At 41.4% G+C, this 15,636-nt stretch overlaps 3 protein-coding genes across 3 annotated transcripts; 1 reads left to right on the plus strand and 2 right to left on the minus strand.

Moving 5' to 3' along the window:
* The first annotated feature begins 571 nt into the window (after positions 1 to 571).
* LOC140372486 (cytochrome P450 2J2-like) lies at positions 572 to 5,222 on the plus strand. Its single transcript, XM_072459582.1, has 9 exons — positions 572 to 813; positions 967 to 1,129; positions 1,217 to 1,366; positions 1,980 to 2,140; positions 3,022 to 3,198; positions 3,651 to 3,792; positions 4,099 to 4,286; positions 4,572 to 4,713; positions 5,042 to 5,222. The coding sequence occupies exons 1-9, from the start codon at positions 631 to 633 to the stop codon at positions 5,215 to 5,217; spliced, it is 1,482 nt and encodes a 493-aa protein (XP_072315683.1). The 5' UTR covers positions 572 to 630; the 3' UTR covers positions 5,218 to 5,222.
* A 6,534-nt stretch (positions 5,223 to 11,756) lies between these two features.
* Positions 11,757 to 13,829, minus strand: LOC140372476 (cytochrome P450 2J4-like). Its single transcript, XM_072459574.1, has 5 exons — positions 13,654 to 13,829; positions 13,268 to 13,406; positions 12,890 to 13,077; positions 12,466 to 12,607; positions 11,757 to 11,984 (listed from the first exon to the last, which is right to left on the minus strand). Exons 1-5 carry the CDS (start codon positions 13,804 to 13,806, stop codon positions 11,809 to 11,811), a joined length of 798 nt encoding a protein of 265 aa, XP_072315675.1. The 5' UTR covers positions 13,807 to 13,829; the 3' UTR covers positions 11,757 to 11,808.
* A 95-nt stretch (positions 13,830 to 13,924) lies between these two features.
* LOC140372480 (cytochrome P450 2J6-like) lies at positions 13,925 to 15,581 on the minus strand. Its single transcript, XM_072459577.1, has 4 exons — positions 15,400 to 15,581; positions 15,184 to 15,333; positions 14,675 to 14,792; positions 13,925 to 14,054 (listed from the first exon to the last, which is right to left on the minus strand). Exons 1-4 carry the CDS (start codon positions 15,509 to 15,511, stop codon positions 13,925 to 13,927), a joined length of 510 nt encoding a protein of 169 aa, XP_072315678.1. The 5' UTR covers positions 15,512 to 15,581.
* Positions 15,582 to 15,636: the final 55 nt, after the last annotated feature.

Raw genomic sequence — 15,636 nt, forward strand, 5'->3', positions numbered from 1 at the left:
AAATTAATTTGATGAAATCCAAAACCATAAACAGACGTTTCATCTTGAAATGCAGTTTAAAATAATAATAGATTAGAGAACATGGTGAATAGGCGTACGTATGCTAACGCTACACCTTCAGCTACAACGAGGAGACAACGAACTGTGGTAAGTGTCTGGTATGTTAACGTAACATATTAACAGTTATTCAGATAACTATAGCATAAAGAACATGCTTTCACCTTTTCAACAAGTTTACCAAAGCATCAGTATTACCTCAAATCACTAAATCCATTGAATTCTTCTTCCTCTGTGTCACTTCTAAACAACTCCACAAACTCCAGACGTAGAGGAAATGCCCATTCTTATTCTGTGTTGTTTAGAGTCTAGAGCGCCCTCATGCCAGTGTGAAAATAATAAATAATATCACATATAAATCGCTCTGGAGGCAGGTGCGATTTATAATCCGGAAAATACGGTAATCTGTTTTTGTCCTTATCTAACCCAGGCTTGCAGAGAGTCAGTAAACAGCCCCCACTCCTCTCACTCTCTGGTCTCAAAGGGTTCAACACAATAACAGTATTACATAACCATTCCTGTGTTTGCCTTGGCCTCTGCTCATTTGTTTTGCAGCAACAGAGGAGCAGAGAGATGATTTTCCAAACTATTTTTGAGTGTCTGAATTTTTGGGGTTGGTGCCTTTTGGTTTTTACCATTTTAATTTTGGTTGACCTGGTAAAAAATGGAAGAGCACAGAACTTTCCACCAGGACCACCGGCTGTGCCTTTTCTTGGAAACATCTTCACTAGTTTGGACATAAAATCAATAGACAAGGTAAGCTTAAAGAACGTTATTTTATTTTATTTTTTAATGTGGCAAGCTCCCAAACCAAACACTTCACCTATACAAAAGAAGAGGTCATAAATATAATAAAACTATGTCATTAATGTTATACTGGAACATGACTTACCTTCTGTTCCTCAACAGCTTACTGAGGACTATGGCCCAGTCTTCAGTTTGCGGAGAGGTAGCGATAAAATAGTGTTTGTGTCTGGATACAAGATGGTCAGAGAGGCTCTCGTCAGCCAACTGGACAGCTTCACAGAGCGACCAGAAATTCCTCTATTTCATGTCATTTTCAAAGGAATTGGTCAGTAAACAGTACAATGATAACAGATGATAATTATGATAGTGGTAGGGCTATGTATATTTGATGATAAACCAACTTTGCACACAGGCATAGCTTTGAGTAATGGTTACCTGTGGAAGAAGCAAAGGAAGTTCGCCAGCACCCATCTACGTTATTTTGGAGAAGGACAGAGGACCCAGGAGAAGTACATTGAGGAAGAATGTCATTTCCTGTGTGAGAGCTTCAAAGAAGAGCAAGGTAATTGGATCCCAAGAATAAGTTGCGTTCATGTGACATCATAAGATTCCCTCAGCCCAGAAGGCCAGCTAAAATGAATATTGTTGAAATGCAGGTTTTTGTTGTAATACTATAAGTTCTTAGGTATAGTCACTAAGAGGTTTAACAAGTGTAAATTTACCTTTGAGATATTTAAAGTCCAATGCCATCAATAAGGAAATGTGTGTCTTTCCTGCCATCTGAGGTTATGACATAATTCTAGAACGTGAATGCAACCTAGTGGCAGTATTTTAGATTACAGCTGTTTAGTTCACAGATATCTCTTTTTGACTTTTTCACTCTTAGTCATTTGCAATTTTCCTGGTGAAACCTGGTGAACAAAGTGCAATGTCTTTTCCAACATAAAAACGAAACCTTTTCATTTTACAAATGTCCACGTTTATTTCAGTCATGTCATGTCCTTGACAGTTCAGTCTGTATCATCCATTTCTTTGTGCCTTTTCCCGTCTGCTAAAAGTACATTCCAAAATTATCCATCTGTTGTTTCACTGTAGGAGATCTGAATGTATTTCATGTATTTTATTGTGCATTTCTACTTAAAACTATCTGAAAGACACATGTTATGTCTTTCCAGAGAGACCGTTCAACCCCCAGGCCACCATAACTAATGGTGTGAGCAACATCATCAGTTCTGTGCTGTTTGGACACCGCTTCGAGTACACAGACGACCGCTTCCGTAGGATTCTTCAGCTGGACACCGAGGCTGTTCTTTTGGCTGGCTCTCCAATTGCACAAGCAAGTCTATTACAGCGTGGATTTTAAATCGGGTTAAAAAAAATTAAGCCATGTTTGATGTTATGAAGGGATGGCACGAGACACAACATCGAGATTCAGTTCACAATTTATTTATTCAATTTATCTATGCTTCAGTTTAAAATGGCTTTTGTGTCAAGAAGTGGGTGATATTGTCAAAATGAATATCCTGATAACAATAATCAGAAGATATTGTGACAATCCAACAGAAATGTGCGAAAATGTGTGTTTATATTAGTTGATGATGTTTGAGTATCAGACAAACGTGAAATTACTTCATAATTACCCACAAAAAAGTAGAAATATTCCTTTTACCATTGTTAACATTTATTCAATATATTTTTAAGGAATCCGTTTATGTCTTTGTCTAACTGCATTTAAATTTCTAGGGCGGAGTTTAGAGCAGAGACAGAACCAATCACATAAACCCAGAAGTGACGCAAAAAACGCGACACGCTTAACCAGATATTACGTAGCCAATGTCAACAAGGCGTGTTCCGCGTTATCCGTCCCCAAACGTAGAAAATGTCTCCTGAATCGCGATGACGCCCTTCGCATAATCGCATCTAACGCACGTTCATCACGGCGAGTAGAGCGGACTTTCCTGATTGTTTAAACCAAAGCGAGAGCAGAAGTAAACACCGGGTCCGCCATCTTGAATGTTTTGGAACGGGGGGCGAAAAGCTACTTCCGTATCGTCAGTGTGACGCGTAAAAACCTCCGCCTGGGATTGGATAGGTAAATTGAGGATCGACGACTTCAATGGTTAACACGTATTTGTTTATTTATAAGTGTTTAAGTCAAGCCTTAATAAATATTCTTGGTAATAATCGTTGAACACCCACCGTGGTATCTTTCCTCAGTTATATGATGTGTTCCCTGGTCTGATGAAGCACTTACCGGGGCCACATCACACAGTCCACAAGAACTACTATCAGATCCTGGACTTCCTGATGCAAGAAATAAAGAAGCACCAAGAGGAAGTAAACCCGGACGACCCTCGCGACTACATAGACGTTTACCTGGGAGAGATAGAGAAGGTGAGACAAGCCAAGCTACTGGAACCGACGTCCTGGATTAAAGAGGGATTACATTGGAAATATTGTTTGTAAAATGTAATGATAGCAATGGAAACTATATTTTCAATCTTTAACTGCACAGAATTACCCACCATCTCAATGTTAAACTCGTTTAAATGACTATTCATATGTATTCATATTCAACAGAGCAACTGTGACATTCTTCTTTTGATTAAAGACTGGTTCGACCTGTTTCGCATTTTTTATTCTATATTGTGTGTTATCTTATTTAACGTATTCAATGTTTTATTGTTGGTTTTATTGACATTTTATTTTGATATTCTGTACTTGTGTATTCTGTAATCACAGGCTGCCCATGAAAAAGAGAGCTACTCTCATTGAGGTCTTCCCCTGTATAAAGGAAATTTAAAAAATATATATATTCAAAAGTAAATGTTTCCTTTTTTTTTTAGAAAAAGGAGGACCCCCTCGCTGGCTTTAACCTGGACACTTTGCTGGTGTGCACCTTAGACCTGCTGGAGGCTGCAACTGAATCAACTGCAACCACTCTGCGCTGGGCCATGGTCCTAATGATGAACTACCCAGAGATACAGGGTTAGTTATCCAAGCTGCAGTTTTGAGAATACTGTTGGGTTTTGAAGGTATAAAGCTTGGGATTGTGTCGTGTCATAGATCTTTTTGTTAGCCTAATGAAAACCAGTGAAACCAGTAGGGATTTATTCACGGCTCTTTTGCTTTCAAGGACTTATGATCACAAAAATAAGCACGGATGAACCCAAACAAATCAGTTTCTGCCCCTAAATAATGTCACTAGTTACACAAATTTAACTAAACTTTAAGTTAGTCAGCCAATGGAAACTGAAACTTAATGTGCATTTCAGCTTTGTCTTTGTCTCTCAGCAAAGGTGCAGGCAGAGATAGATGCTGTGATTGGACAGTCTCGACAGCCCAACCTGACAGACCGGCCCAACATGCCCTACACTGACGCTGTGATCCACGAGGTGCAGAGGTTTGCAAATATTGTGCCCCTGGGATTCCCCAAAATGGCCAGTAAAGACACCACTTTTGGCGGATATTTTATACCCAAGGTAACTAGTGATTGTGTTAAGTTTCTAAATTACAACCTTTATAGGTGTTGAGAGCCCTTTTTTGCAAGTACAAATTAAAAATCACAGACAGTACATTCAGACCAGCTCATTAGTTAATTCACATGAAACAAGTCACCATTTGAGTTAGCTCGTGCAGGTCTTTGCAGTGGGAGAAGTGAGTCAAGAACCAAGACAAAAATAATGGTTAATACATACTGTTAGAAAATTGGATATTTGTACATTTTTCTTTCCAACTTTTCTAAAACTGTTAATGGTCTATTTCAGGGCACTGTCATAGCCTCAAATCTTTCATCTGTGCTGTTTGACAAGAATGAATGGGAGACGCCCGATGTGTTTAACCCTGGGCACTTCCTGGATGTAGAAGGACGTTTCCGGAGAAGAGATGCATTTCTGCCATTTTCTGCAGGTTAGTGTTACACACAATAAGTCTAAGTCAAAATAACACAGTTTTTGTAATAAATGCTGCTAGCCTCCTGCCCATGTCTGAGATGTGAAAGTGAAAATAAGTCTACTGTTGGTAAACATATCTCCACTTCCACTGGTGGGAAGGAGGTCAAGAAAAGCTGAGGAGACTGCTATGAAGGACAGTTGCAGAAAGCTGTACAAATAATTGCCAGAGGAAGAATTGGTTGAGAGGCAAAGGGAGGCTGTGGTTGGCTAATAGTTAAAAGGGTATAGAAACATAAGCCTTTATAATTATAATTGATTGTTTAAGGTGCATCATCTTTCTGCAGGTAAGCGTGCGTGTTTGGGGGAGTACCTCGCTAAGATGCAGCTGTTCCTGTTCTTTGCGGCTATCTTGCAGCGCTTCACTTTGACTGCGCCTCCAGGAGAGATGCCCAGTCTGGTTGGGGTCCAGGGGTTCACAATCTCCCCTGAACAGTTTCGGATGATGGCCGTACCGCGCTAAACTTGGAAATAGATATTGAAAATGTATTACATCAATGCCTACGATAATAAAGTCAAAACAACACTCAACATGACCAAGTACCTGTAAAACAAAGACTTTCTTCATTCAGAATGAACTTTCCAACTATTTTAAACAGAGACGTTCCTACCTCAGCCATATATAGAGTTTGAATCTTCTTGTGCTGCGGTAGATAAAGGCATTTCTGTTTCTTTGCTAAAACATGACTTCATTATTGAACATTTGTTACAAATTATCACAAATAATCTGGTTTAATAATCATACATATGCTTACCTTAGTTTACGTTTAAACCTTGATTTAGTTTGTTTTGTACTCTTTGCAGCACTTTGGAGACTTTGTGTTGACAAAATGTACTATACATAAATAAAGGCAAGGCAAGTTTATTTGTAGAGCACATTTCATACACAAGGCAATTCAAAGTGCTTCACACAATAAGTTACAGACCAATGAAGGGGAAACCAAATAAATCAACTTTACTATATTTTATTACCAACTATATCAAGACTGTATATATCAAGACTGTATTAAACTATATTTTGATATACGCTGAAATTATGAAGGGTTTACCTCTTACACGCACAAGCGGACACATATCCCATTGTTCCTCTAAGCCACTCTCTGATGAGGAAGACACCTGTGCAGGAGAAGCTGCAGACGAGCTCAAGGTCAACTGTGTGTGAAACGACGGCGAGTGGAAAAATACAGAGAAGACCAATGAGGCGTTACTTCATAATACGCCCCATATTGAAATGTTATAAAATGTTCAGTGCAAGGTTTTTTGGCACGTCCGGACCGCCCGTGTAAGTCGCCGTCACATTCGATAGGGACAGATGGTAAGCGCTCTGATTACCTGTATTAGAATTGTACTGGCAGGGATTAAACATTTGATTCATTCTAACTATTCTGATTTGACCGACAACCTAACCTAATCTAACCCACTCCCCAAGGACCTGCTCTGCTGCTGCACTTGGACACCGGCACAATGGGCTATTGTGTCCAGCAGAAGGATTTACATGTTCAATTGTAATTGTGTTTAAATCGTAATAAATTTAAAGGTAGAGGGTACCACCTCAAAATTGTCCCAGACCCGTCTTTTAGTATTTAAAATGTCAAAAATAGGTCACAGAATAGTCTGTCTGCCAGTTAACAATTAAATCACAAACAGTTTAAGAAATAAAATCGAAGAGCGCAAAGAAAAATCCTTTCAGTCATATGCACAGCTAAACAAAACTGTTTTTAGCTTAGATTTGAACATTGCCAAAGTAGAAGCCTGTCTCACATCTTTAGGAAGACTATTCCAGATTTTAGCTGCATAAAACTCAAACGCAGATTCCCCATGTTTAGTCCTGACTCTGGCACCAGCAGGAGGCCGGTCCATGTTAAGTCCTGACTCTGACACCAGCAGGAGGCTGGTCCATGTTTAGTCCTGACTCTGGCACCAGCAGGAGGCCAGTTCATGTTTAGTCCTGACTCTGGCACCAGCAGGAGGCCAGTTCATGTTTAGTCCTGACTCTGGCACCAGCAGGAAGCCAGTACCTGAGGTCCTCAGAGTCCGAGATGGTTCATATGGCACTAACATGCCCAAGATGTACTTTGGTGCTAGGCCATGGAGAGACTTGTATACAAGCAGAGTTGCTTTAAAGTCTCTTCTCAGCCAGTGCAGAGACCTGAGAACAGGACTAATTGTGATGGTACTTCCTGGTTCTAGTCAGGACCCGAGCAGCAGCGTTCTGGCTTTGCACCGGGCACTTGGCTTCACTGTGACTGAGGTGGAGACGAGGAAAGACCACCGTGTCTACTGTGTCTTACAATGTTGGCAGCGACAGCATGAAGCCAAATAAATTACACATCAATAAAGCACACACTTTGTTTCGCGAACATATCGGGGGTGCGGCATTTATACACTCACCATATTTATAGTCGCGGCGGAGAGTAGGGGGGGCCAAGTGTTTTCTTCTTCCTAGGGGGGGGCTTATCAGAAATAATTGAAAAACACTGGGTTAGGGGCATGTGGTCTGAGACACAGACACATTTCAACAAAGTGCTTCCTGTCTTCCAGATAGGACCTTAACCAGTTTAGGGCAGTGCCACTGATGCCCACCCAGTCATCTAGTCTCTGTAAGAGGATCTCATGATCTACTGTTTCAAAAGCAGCACTCAGATCTAACAGAATTAAGACTGAGGCTTTGCCCGTGTCAGTGTTCAGGCGGATGTAATTTGTCACCTTGACAAGAGCAGTCTCAGTGCTGTGATGAGGTCTAAAACCTGACTGAAAAACATCAAATTAGTTGCTTATTAAGAGAAAATCTGTGAGCTGTTGGTAAACAACCTTTTCAGGACTTTGCCCCAAAATGGCAGATTAGAGATGGGCCGGTAATTATTAACTATGTGAGTAAATGGTGCTAACAAACTGTTCAGCACAGACTTTAGAAATCTGGTGGGTAACACATCGAGGCAGCATGTATATGAACTCACACTGGTGACGATCTCTTTGACAGTTTTGTCAGTTACAGGTGCAAAGTGAGTTAGCATTGTGGTATTTATAGCATTTTTAATGCCCTGAACTTTGTCATTAAAGAATAATGCAAACTCACTACACTTGGATGTGGAAATGAGTTCTAACGGCAGCTGAGCTGGAGGGTTTGTAAATCCGTTTACTGTGGCAAACAGGACACGCGAGTTGTTACTGCAGCTTCCAATTATTTCAGAAAAATATCTTTCCCTAGTTCTACATTATATAAGGTTGTACATGCTCAACTTCTCTCTGTAAATCTCTTTTTGAATCTCCATGGCGCCTTCTGCTTATTTTTAACCATTTTAGCCTTCATAGGGCCAATGCTGTCCAGAACATTCAAAACTGTAGATGTAACAGTGTTCAACAAATCATTTACATTAGACATGAGATGAAATGAAACATTTTCAAAGTTTATCATTTCCATAAACAGTGCACCCGTGTCATCATTTATGTGTCTCCTCCGAACAACTGCAGGACCAACCTCTGAACAGCTGCAGGACCAGCCGGTGGTTTGGGAAAAACAGGCAGGGCAAAGAAGACACAGAAATGATCAGACAGAGCAACATCGACCACATTGACATTTGAAATATTTACCCCCTTTGTAATCAAATCAAATCAAATCAATTTATTTTTGTAAGGCCCAAAATCACAACAACAGTTGCCTCTGAGGGCCACAGGGAGAAATGAATCAACAATGTCTGTGGTGGCGATGGAGTCAGACAATGTCTGTGGTGGCGAGGGACGATGTCCCAGGGTCCTCTGTCCTTAGACTCTCCTTCTCGGCCAGGAAAAACTACAAAAAAAACCTCTTTGGGAAAAAAGCGTAGAAACCTGGAGGAGTTCCAGTGAAGGAGAGATCCGACTCTCACAGACGGACAGACGGACACGAGGAGACTGGAGCTGGACCCACTCTTCAGGCAGATGAGGGACCGACTGAGGCGAACTGGACCCACTCTTCAGGCAGATGAGGGACCGTCGGAGTCGAGCAGGACCCACTCTTCAGGCAGATGAGGGACCGTCGGAGGCGAACTGGACCCACTCCTCAGGCAGATGAGGGACCGTGGGAGGCGAGCTGGACCCACTCTTCAGGTAGATGAGGCACCGTCGGAGGCGAGCTGGACCCACTCTTCAGGCAGATGAGGGACCGACTGAGGCGAACTGGAGCCACTCTTCAGGCAGATGAGGGACCGTCCACATGGGGCAGGGACCACTTCACCAGGAGAGGGACATCTGGGTCCACAGGTCCTCAGGAGTGAGAGAAAGAAAAAGAAGGCGGTGAACAGTTTGCAAGTGGAATCAAAAAATAAATATTGTTTGATAGCATAAGTAGTCAGAAGAAGAAGAGGATAGTGCTCAAGCTGTCATACTTCCCCCAGCACAGTTACTCCTAGGGCAGCGTAGCTGAAGCTGTGGGTTTATCTTTCTGTTCCTAACTACTCTGACCATAAGCGATTTCAAAGAGGAACGTTTTAAGCCTGGACTTAAATGAAGAGACTGTGTCAGCATATTTAACATGGGTCGGGAGCTGATTCCATAACACAGGGGCTTGGTAGCTAAACGCTCTACCTCCTACAGTACTTTTAGAGACTCTTGGCACCACCAGAAGGCCGGCATTCTGAGAGCGAAGAGCTCTGTTTGGATGATATGGTTCTATAGCATCTTTGAGGTAGGATGGGGCCATGTCATTTATGGCTTTGTAGGTCAAGAGTAGAATTTTGAATTTGTAATTATGAGATCTAGAGTGTGCCTTCTGCTGTGGGTGGGGCAACTCTGCTGTGGGTGGGGCCACTCACATGCTGAGTAAGACTGAAGGTTTCAAGGACAGCATCAAGCCCTTTAGCGTTTCTGTCACAAATATTATCAACATGCACATTGAAATCACCTATAATGACCAAACCAAGTCTGTGCATACGACTGAAAGCATCTCAGTAAAATCATCAAAACATTGGCAGTGCTGGGGAGGCTTGTATAAAACAATGAAGAGAATGGATGGAGACCGTTTTAGCTCCATTTTAAAGGATACATACTCAAATGATGAAAACACCCCAAAAGACAACCTGCGAGTCATCATTTCATCTCTAAAGACAGCACAGACTCCACCCCCTTTTTTGTTTTCTCGTGTTTCAGATTCCAACTTAAAGTTGAGTGGAGCAGATTCTATCAGGACTTTTGTCAAGCCATGTTTCAGTTAAAAACATAAAATCAATATTATAAGAAGAAATAAAATGATTAATTAAGAGTGATTTGTTACATAAGGATCTGACATTTAGCACAGCAAGTTTCAGACTAGCTTCAGTGGGACTGGGCCTTATCTTTTCACAACGAATATGAATCAAATTTCTCAGATTTGGCAGCCTGACTCGCATTTTGTTTTCCCATCTGTATGATGTGACTACAGAAATAGCACAAGGGGGGGGGCTCTTTTTACACAGGGCCCCGGGTTGGTTTGATTTTTAATATGACAATAAGTGAGACCCAGTGCATCCTATCTATGGGAGATCCCAGGTGAAAGGCGAGGGGGGATAGGTGGTGGGGCTTTTGTTGGTGTAGTCGGCTTGTGTGGGGAAGAGTTGATAAGTATTGACATAACTCTTGATCTTGCTATATTGGGCATGAGTGGAGTCATCTTAAGGCCTGATTTGATCAGACATTCAAGATGGCTGGGAAGGTCCCTGGGTGAGGGTGGAGATGAGAAGGACAGTGAGGAATCTTTAGTGGGAGTAGATGTTGCAGGGGGGACCCAGGGTTGCTCTGAAGGCAGGGGCGATGACAGGGGGTTGTCGGGCCTGTCAAAGAAGGGTCCAAGGCCTTTGAAGGTTGTGGTGCTGTTGCTGATGAGCCCTTCGCTAAAGTTGGATTGGATTTTAAGTCAATCAACCAGAAAGCATATTCTGTGCAAATCTGTCTTTGTATTGTAGCAGTATAGCCTGCAGGCGGGCTCTACTACTAAGCAGAATTTCTATTGGCTGACGGTGACGTCAACCACTCTTAAAAGCGCTTCTGCGCTTACCTTGCGCCCTCTGACCTCGCGCTCTCGGTGTTTGCGCCGCGCACGCCACTCTCAGTGCTTGCTGCCATGGGCCCGCGCGCTCTGCGTGCCGCCCGTTATGCCGGCTAACGGGTGTGCTATTTATAGTCTGTCCAGTCCTCCGTCGCATTTATCCAGCTCCAGGAGCGTGGCATAGCGGGTAATTCAAATAATCCAGCTGTACATTTAGTGACCATGTTGTCTTTTATAGATCTGAACCATGGAGCTAGGGTGCACTGTCGCCTTGTTGACTTGTTGCCTTGTTGCCTTACTGCCTTGTCTTGTCGTCTTGCCTGCTTGTTGCCTTCTTGCCTTGCAGTTGTGTCTTTCCTGCTTGGATCTGAACAATGAACCATCCGTAATTTATTCAAACTGCAATGTCAATTAACTTATCGATCATGTACGAATAAACATTTATTTTTGCTAACCTCAAGTCTCTGCCTACGTGCCTTATATTTAGCTGGTCCTGGGCCAACTCCTAGGTGGCGTTGTTGGCTTTCTTAAAACATGAGATGGTTTAGTCTGGTTTAGCCACACTGGACAGAGGGCTAAGCTAAATGACCCTCGGAAAACCACAGTATGAAAGTTTTTGTCTGTGTGAAACATCTTAAGGAGGTCACTGTCCTAGTTGAGAGCACAGACAAAAACATGCTGACCAAAATTGTGCAACAAATCATTTGATCACATTTTAATGTCAAAAATGTAGAAACATTATCAGTTTATTTTCCATTTCATACTTCAAATGCATTTGAGGGGAAACCCATTTCATGTTTGTGTCAATGACAAATACAGTTCTTCAGGGTTTCGTCATTTTTTTACAAATGTGGCATGTGGCTGCCATAGCAACACTTGACTAGTGACGTCAGTAATGGTTGGAACAAAATTGCTGATGAAAAGTTTGATTATATTTATTTGATTGTTTACAATGTCATAGAAAACATTGCAAAGCATGTCAGAGGTTCTCATTTTATATTTGATTCAAGCTCAAACACAGTAGTTTTTAGTTAGTAAAATGCCTCATCATGGAGATTATCTGAGTTTGACACAAAGGTTGTAGGGCTTTGGAGTGCGCACAAAGCCCATGTCAAAATCCAGAGTGGGCTGCTCTCCCTCGGGTGCAAAGAAGGTGAACTGCTGCAGGAGCCCAGAGAAAAACAGGAACAACTCCATACGAGCCAGCTGTTCACCCAGACACACACGCTTACCTGACAACAGACAGTGTTCAGCGTAAAGGTTCTATCCACAACAGACAGACATACATTTTAAACCCATTCTTAAGTTGATGTTTACAACAAATACCAAATTGTTATTACAATGTGTCTCGTTAAAACACTTGGGACTGAATGAATGTGTAAAATAAGACATTCAATTGGACTTTAAAGTATCTCATTTAGAAATAATATTGAGTCATTGTATATGTTTAAAGAATTACAAATGTAAATCCTCTATTAACCCTATTCTGCACGCATCTGCATACAATTGTATGAGGAGCAGTAAGACACTAAACACTTATTATATTTTCAGCAGAAATGTGACCATTTCAAATAATAAATCATGTTAAACACGCCCAAAAATGTGTTCATTTTTCCATTTACTCTCCTTTTTTAGCACCTGGCTTGATAAATAATGCTTACTTATAGTAAGGAGCCAACAAATTTGACAATATTTACTGAATCTAAAACCAACCAATAGAAAAGGGCAGGAAGCCGTCTCTCTTCCTGAATTTCCCATTTTCATCCAGAAAGTGCCCAGGGTTGAAGGTGTGTGGTGATTCCCACATCGATGTGTCATGAAGCACCGAGTCTAAGTTACCAACAACCATGACACCCTAAAAAGAAAAGATAGATTTAGACACACTTTCATGTATTCAAAGATTAATACATTATTATAGGTAAACTACTTTACATACGTGAAAGTTTAAAAAAAAAGCTTATATATAAATAATATTAAATCACTAAAAACCTACCAAGATGCAGTAAACCAGACCAGCACGCCAGGTATTTGTTTTAAATGTAGATACAATTATTAAGAAATTAAGGAAGAATAAAGATGGAAATGTGGAGAACTCTTCTTAGAGTTAAAGAATAACTTTAGTCAGTAAAGAGCAAACCTTGGGTATGGTATAATTCTCCAGAGTGGTCTCTTTAGTGGTCATGTGCACCACATTGAGGGGAATGATGTTTCCCATTCTCTGCACCTCGTGGATCACTGCGTTTGTGTAGTGCAGATGGTCTCTGTCCTGCATTGAGGGCAAGCGAGACGACCCCACCACCGCATCAATCTCAGTCTGGACCTTCTCTAAAACAGGAAGAAAGTAACCACTTTTTGTACATTTTTTTAAGTTAACAGAAAGGTGGTTCCAGATAATATCAGATTACTAAAAGTAATAACAGTGAACCAAATACAATTGTGACTTTCTGAGTCTCTATGTTTATTCTTGGTCTGTAATATTCAGCCCTGGACAAAATGCTTCCAATATCAAACCCACCTTGGATGTGCGGGAAGTGAATCATGTACAGTAATGCCCAGTTCAATGTTGTTGTGGTGGTCTCTGTGCCAGCAACAAACAAATCCATGGCAGATAAACATAAATTCTTCAGATCAAATCCAGCCTCTTTGTCTTCTTTCTGTGGATGAAACAAACACATGTATTATTGGTTCATTATCGGCATGAAGAGAATTTAGTTTATGGAGTAGAAAAAGGTGATTTAAAGTTGAAATTTTGAGGAAGGTAATATCAAGCATTAAAATTATTAACATTTTATTTATTCCTTATTTAAAAAAAGGCCCAAAACATCCAACAAAACCTACATCTAAATGAGCAACTTCCCCCATATAATGTGCGGCTGGTGCTGAGCCTTTGGCATCACCTACCTCTGATATTACTGAGAGGAAGCAGTCGATATAGTCTCGTGGATTCGATGGGTCGTGGGATTCTTTGTGTTCATCAATCCTGGCTTGAACATAGTCGATTATGTTTTGAGTCAGAATGAAAATCTTTTGATGAGGTCCAGGGAGCCTCTTCATCAGCCAGGGAGCGACATTGTAAATCAAAGAACAGGTACTCACATTCTGTACTAATTGTCTTTGTAATGTTTGGTAAAACATGAACATTTAATAAAACATAAAACAAAAAGTCCCGTTTTTATTTTGTTGAACTGAAGAGTCCCATGGACACTGAATGGGACAGAAAACTGACCTGGAACCAAATGCTGCCCTCTTCTTTAATAAGGTCCTTGAAGTTGAGCAGAATCTTCTGATTGTGGCAGTATGGCCTGCGGGCAGACCATGCCACTTCCTATTGGCTAATCATTAGGGCCGTTGGCCAATAAAATGTTGTTCCGTTTTGTCATTCATCCTCTGACCTACGCACTTCCTGGGTCTGGGTGTTGCTCCACGTACCTCCGCTCTCCAGTGCCGTGGCCTGTCACCTGGCGCCGCTTTGTTAACGCTCCGATGTGATCTCTGCTGACTCGGGATTGTTGTGGTCTCGCTGTCATAGCCCCACAACGCGTGGTCCCGGGCAGCTAACGTGATGTAACCTAAACTCTCTGGAGCGGCGGTGTGCGCTGGAGCCGTTGCCTTGCCTTGCCCTCTGTTGATATGGATGTCTGTGCCCTGTGTTGTCCAGATCCACTGGACTCTTAAAAGACTATACATCCACGCATAAAGAACTGATACGAACTGTGTTGTTACCTAAGCCTGTGTTAAAGTATTTATTAAATTAATAGCCTGTTAAATAAATCACATGTGAAACTGGAATCTGCCTCTGTATAATCAAGAACGAATCTGTGTGTCCTTTTAGTTAGTTTTCCGGGTGTAAGCCCGGTGGCGTTGTTGGTTTTATTTTCTTTATTTTTATTTAATTTAAATTAGTTTAAAACATTTATAGTACCACCAGAATGCCACATGATGCTGCTTGTTGTTGTATTCCATGCGTTCACCAAACACCAAACAACAGATGATGTTTGACACAGCCTTGTTCAAAGATGTGTGAGGGTTAATGACTTCACCTGTAACAAGCAACAACGAAGAACCATTAAACAAACCAATACCATCTTTGTGTTGACATTTGATTGAGGTGAGAGTCTTGGTGACTTTGAATTGGTCTTCTCATGGACGTATCACTCTCCTGCCTAAGGCCCATAGCTAAGGGGAGAGGATCCCTAAAGCCCTAAAGGCAACTTGTGTGTCTACACCCTGACACGCCAGCGGTGTAACGGGCTTTCAATGTAAGTTCATGTATAATCGCCCAAAAAAAGCTGTACCAATCATCTTGATTGTCCCTGTGGAGACTTTAGGGGAATTTAGAGGCTCCATAGAAGTGTAAGCATTACAAAAAATAATAATGTAGCAAATAAAAATAATGAAAAGAAAAATGTACACCTGTGATGTGTGTAGTACCTTTCTGTTGAGCTAAAACCTGGATGAGATACTGGCACTCCTGTTGAATGGCCGGTTCCAGCGACTTCTTGCCCAGACCAAAGTTTCTGAGAGTGTGAAGAGCAAACCGCCTTTGCTGCTTCCATAAGTAACCATTGGACGCCACAAGACCTGAATAAATGAATAAAACATGAATAAATGGTAAAGTATTTTGTTTTTCCACATTTCAAAACACACCTGAATTCCCAATCAGATCTTCAAAAATAGGTAAGGTTGGTCGGTCCACGTAGTCCTCTCCTCTGACGGCCAGAGCCTCTCTCACAAGTCTGTATCCGTTTATAACAACCATTTGTCCCCCAAACAAACGAAGGCTGAAGATGTTCCCATATTTCTTGGCAAACTGGAGAAGCAAAGGAAATAGTATTTATTCCAAGTACTACTGTTACTTCTAAATATTATCACTTAAGAAGAAGT

The sequence above is a fragment of the Eucyclogobius newberryi genome, unplaced genomic scaffold (assembly GCF_026437365.1).
Source record: "Eucyclogobius newberryi isolate DKJ021-1_F unplaced genomic scaffold, fEucNew1.0.hap1 SCAF_237, whole genome shotgun sequence".
Classification (NCBI taxonomy): Eukaryota; Metazoa; Chordata; class Actinopteri; order Gobiiformes; family Gobiidae; genus Eucyclogobius; species Eucyclogobius newberryi.

Coding starts and splice junctions, on each gene's coding strand:
- LOC140372480 (XM_072459577.1), bottom strand. CDS start 15,511: ATGGTTGTTATAAACGGATACAGACTTGTGAGAGAGGCTCTGGCCGTC. Junction 15,334..15,399: donor AGATCTGATTGGGAATTCAG/GTGTGTTTTGAA, acceptor TCATTTATTCAG/GTCTTGTGGCGTCCAATGGT. Junction 14,055..14,674: donor CATCATGTGGCATTCTGGTG/GTACTATAAATG, acceptor GTCTGCCCGCAG/GCCATACTGCCACAATCAGA.
- LOC140372486 (XM_072459582.1), top strand. CDS start 631: ATGATTTTCCAAACTATTTTTGAGTGTCTGAATTTTTGGGGTTGGTGC. Junction 2,141..3,021: donor CTGGCTCTCCAATTGCACAA/GCAAGTCTATTA, acceptor ATCTTTCCTCAG/TTATATGATGTGTTCCCTGG. Junction 4,714..5,041: donor ATTTCTGCCATTTTCTGCAG/GTTAGTGTTACA, acceptor ATCTTTCTGCAG/GTAAGCGTGCGTGTTTGGGG.
- LOC140372476 (XM_072459574.1), bottom strand. CDS start 13,806: ATGAAGAGGCTCCCTGGACCTCATCAAAAGATTTTCATTCTGACTCAA. Junction 13,078..13,267: donor TCACTTCCCGCACATCCAAG/GTGGGTTTGATA, acceptor TTCCTGTTTTAG/AGAAGGTCCAGACTGAGATT. Junction 12,608..12,889: donor AGAATTATACCATACCCAAG/GTTTGCTCTTTA, acceptor TTTTCTTTTTAG/GGTGTCATGGTTGTTGGTAA.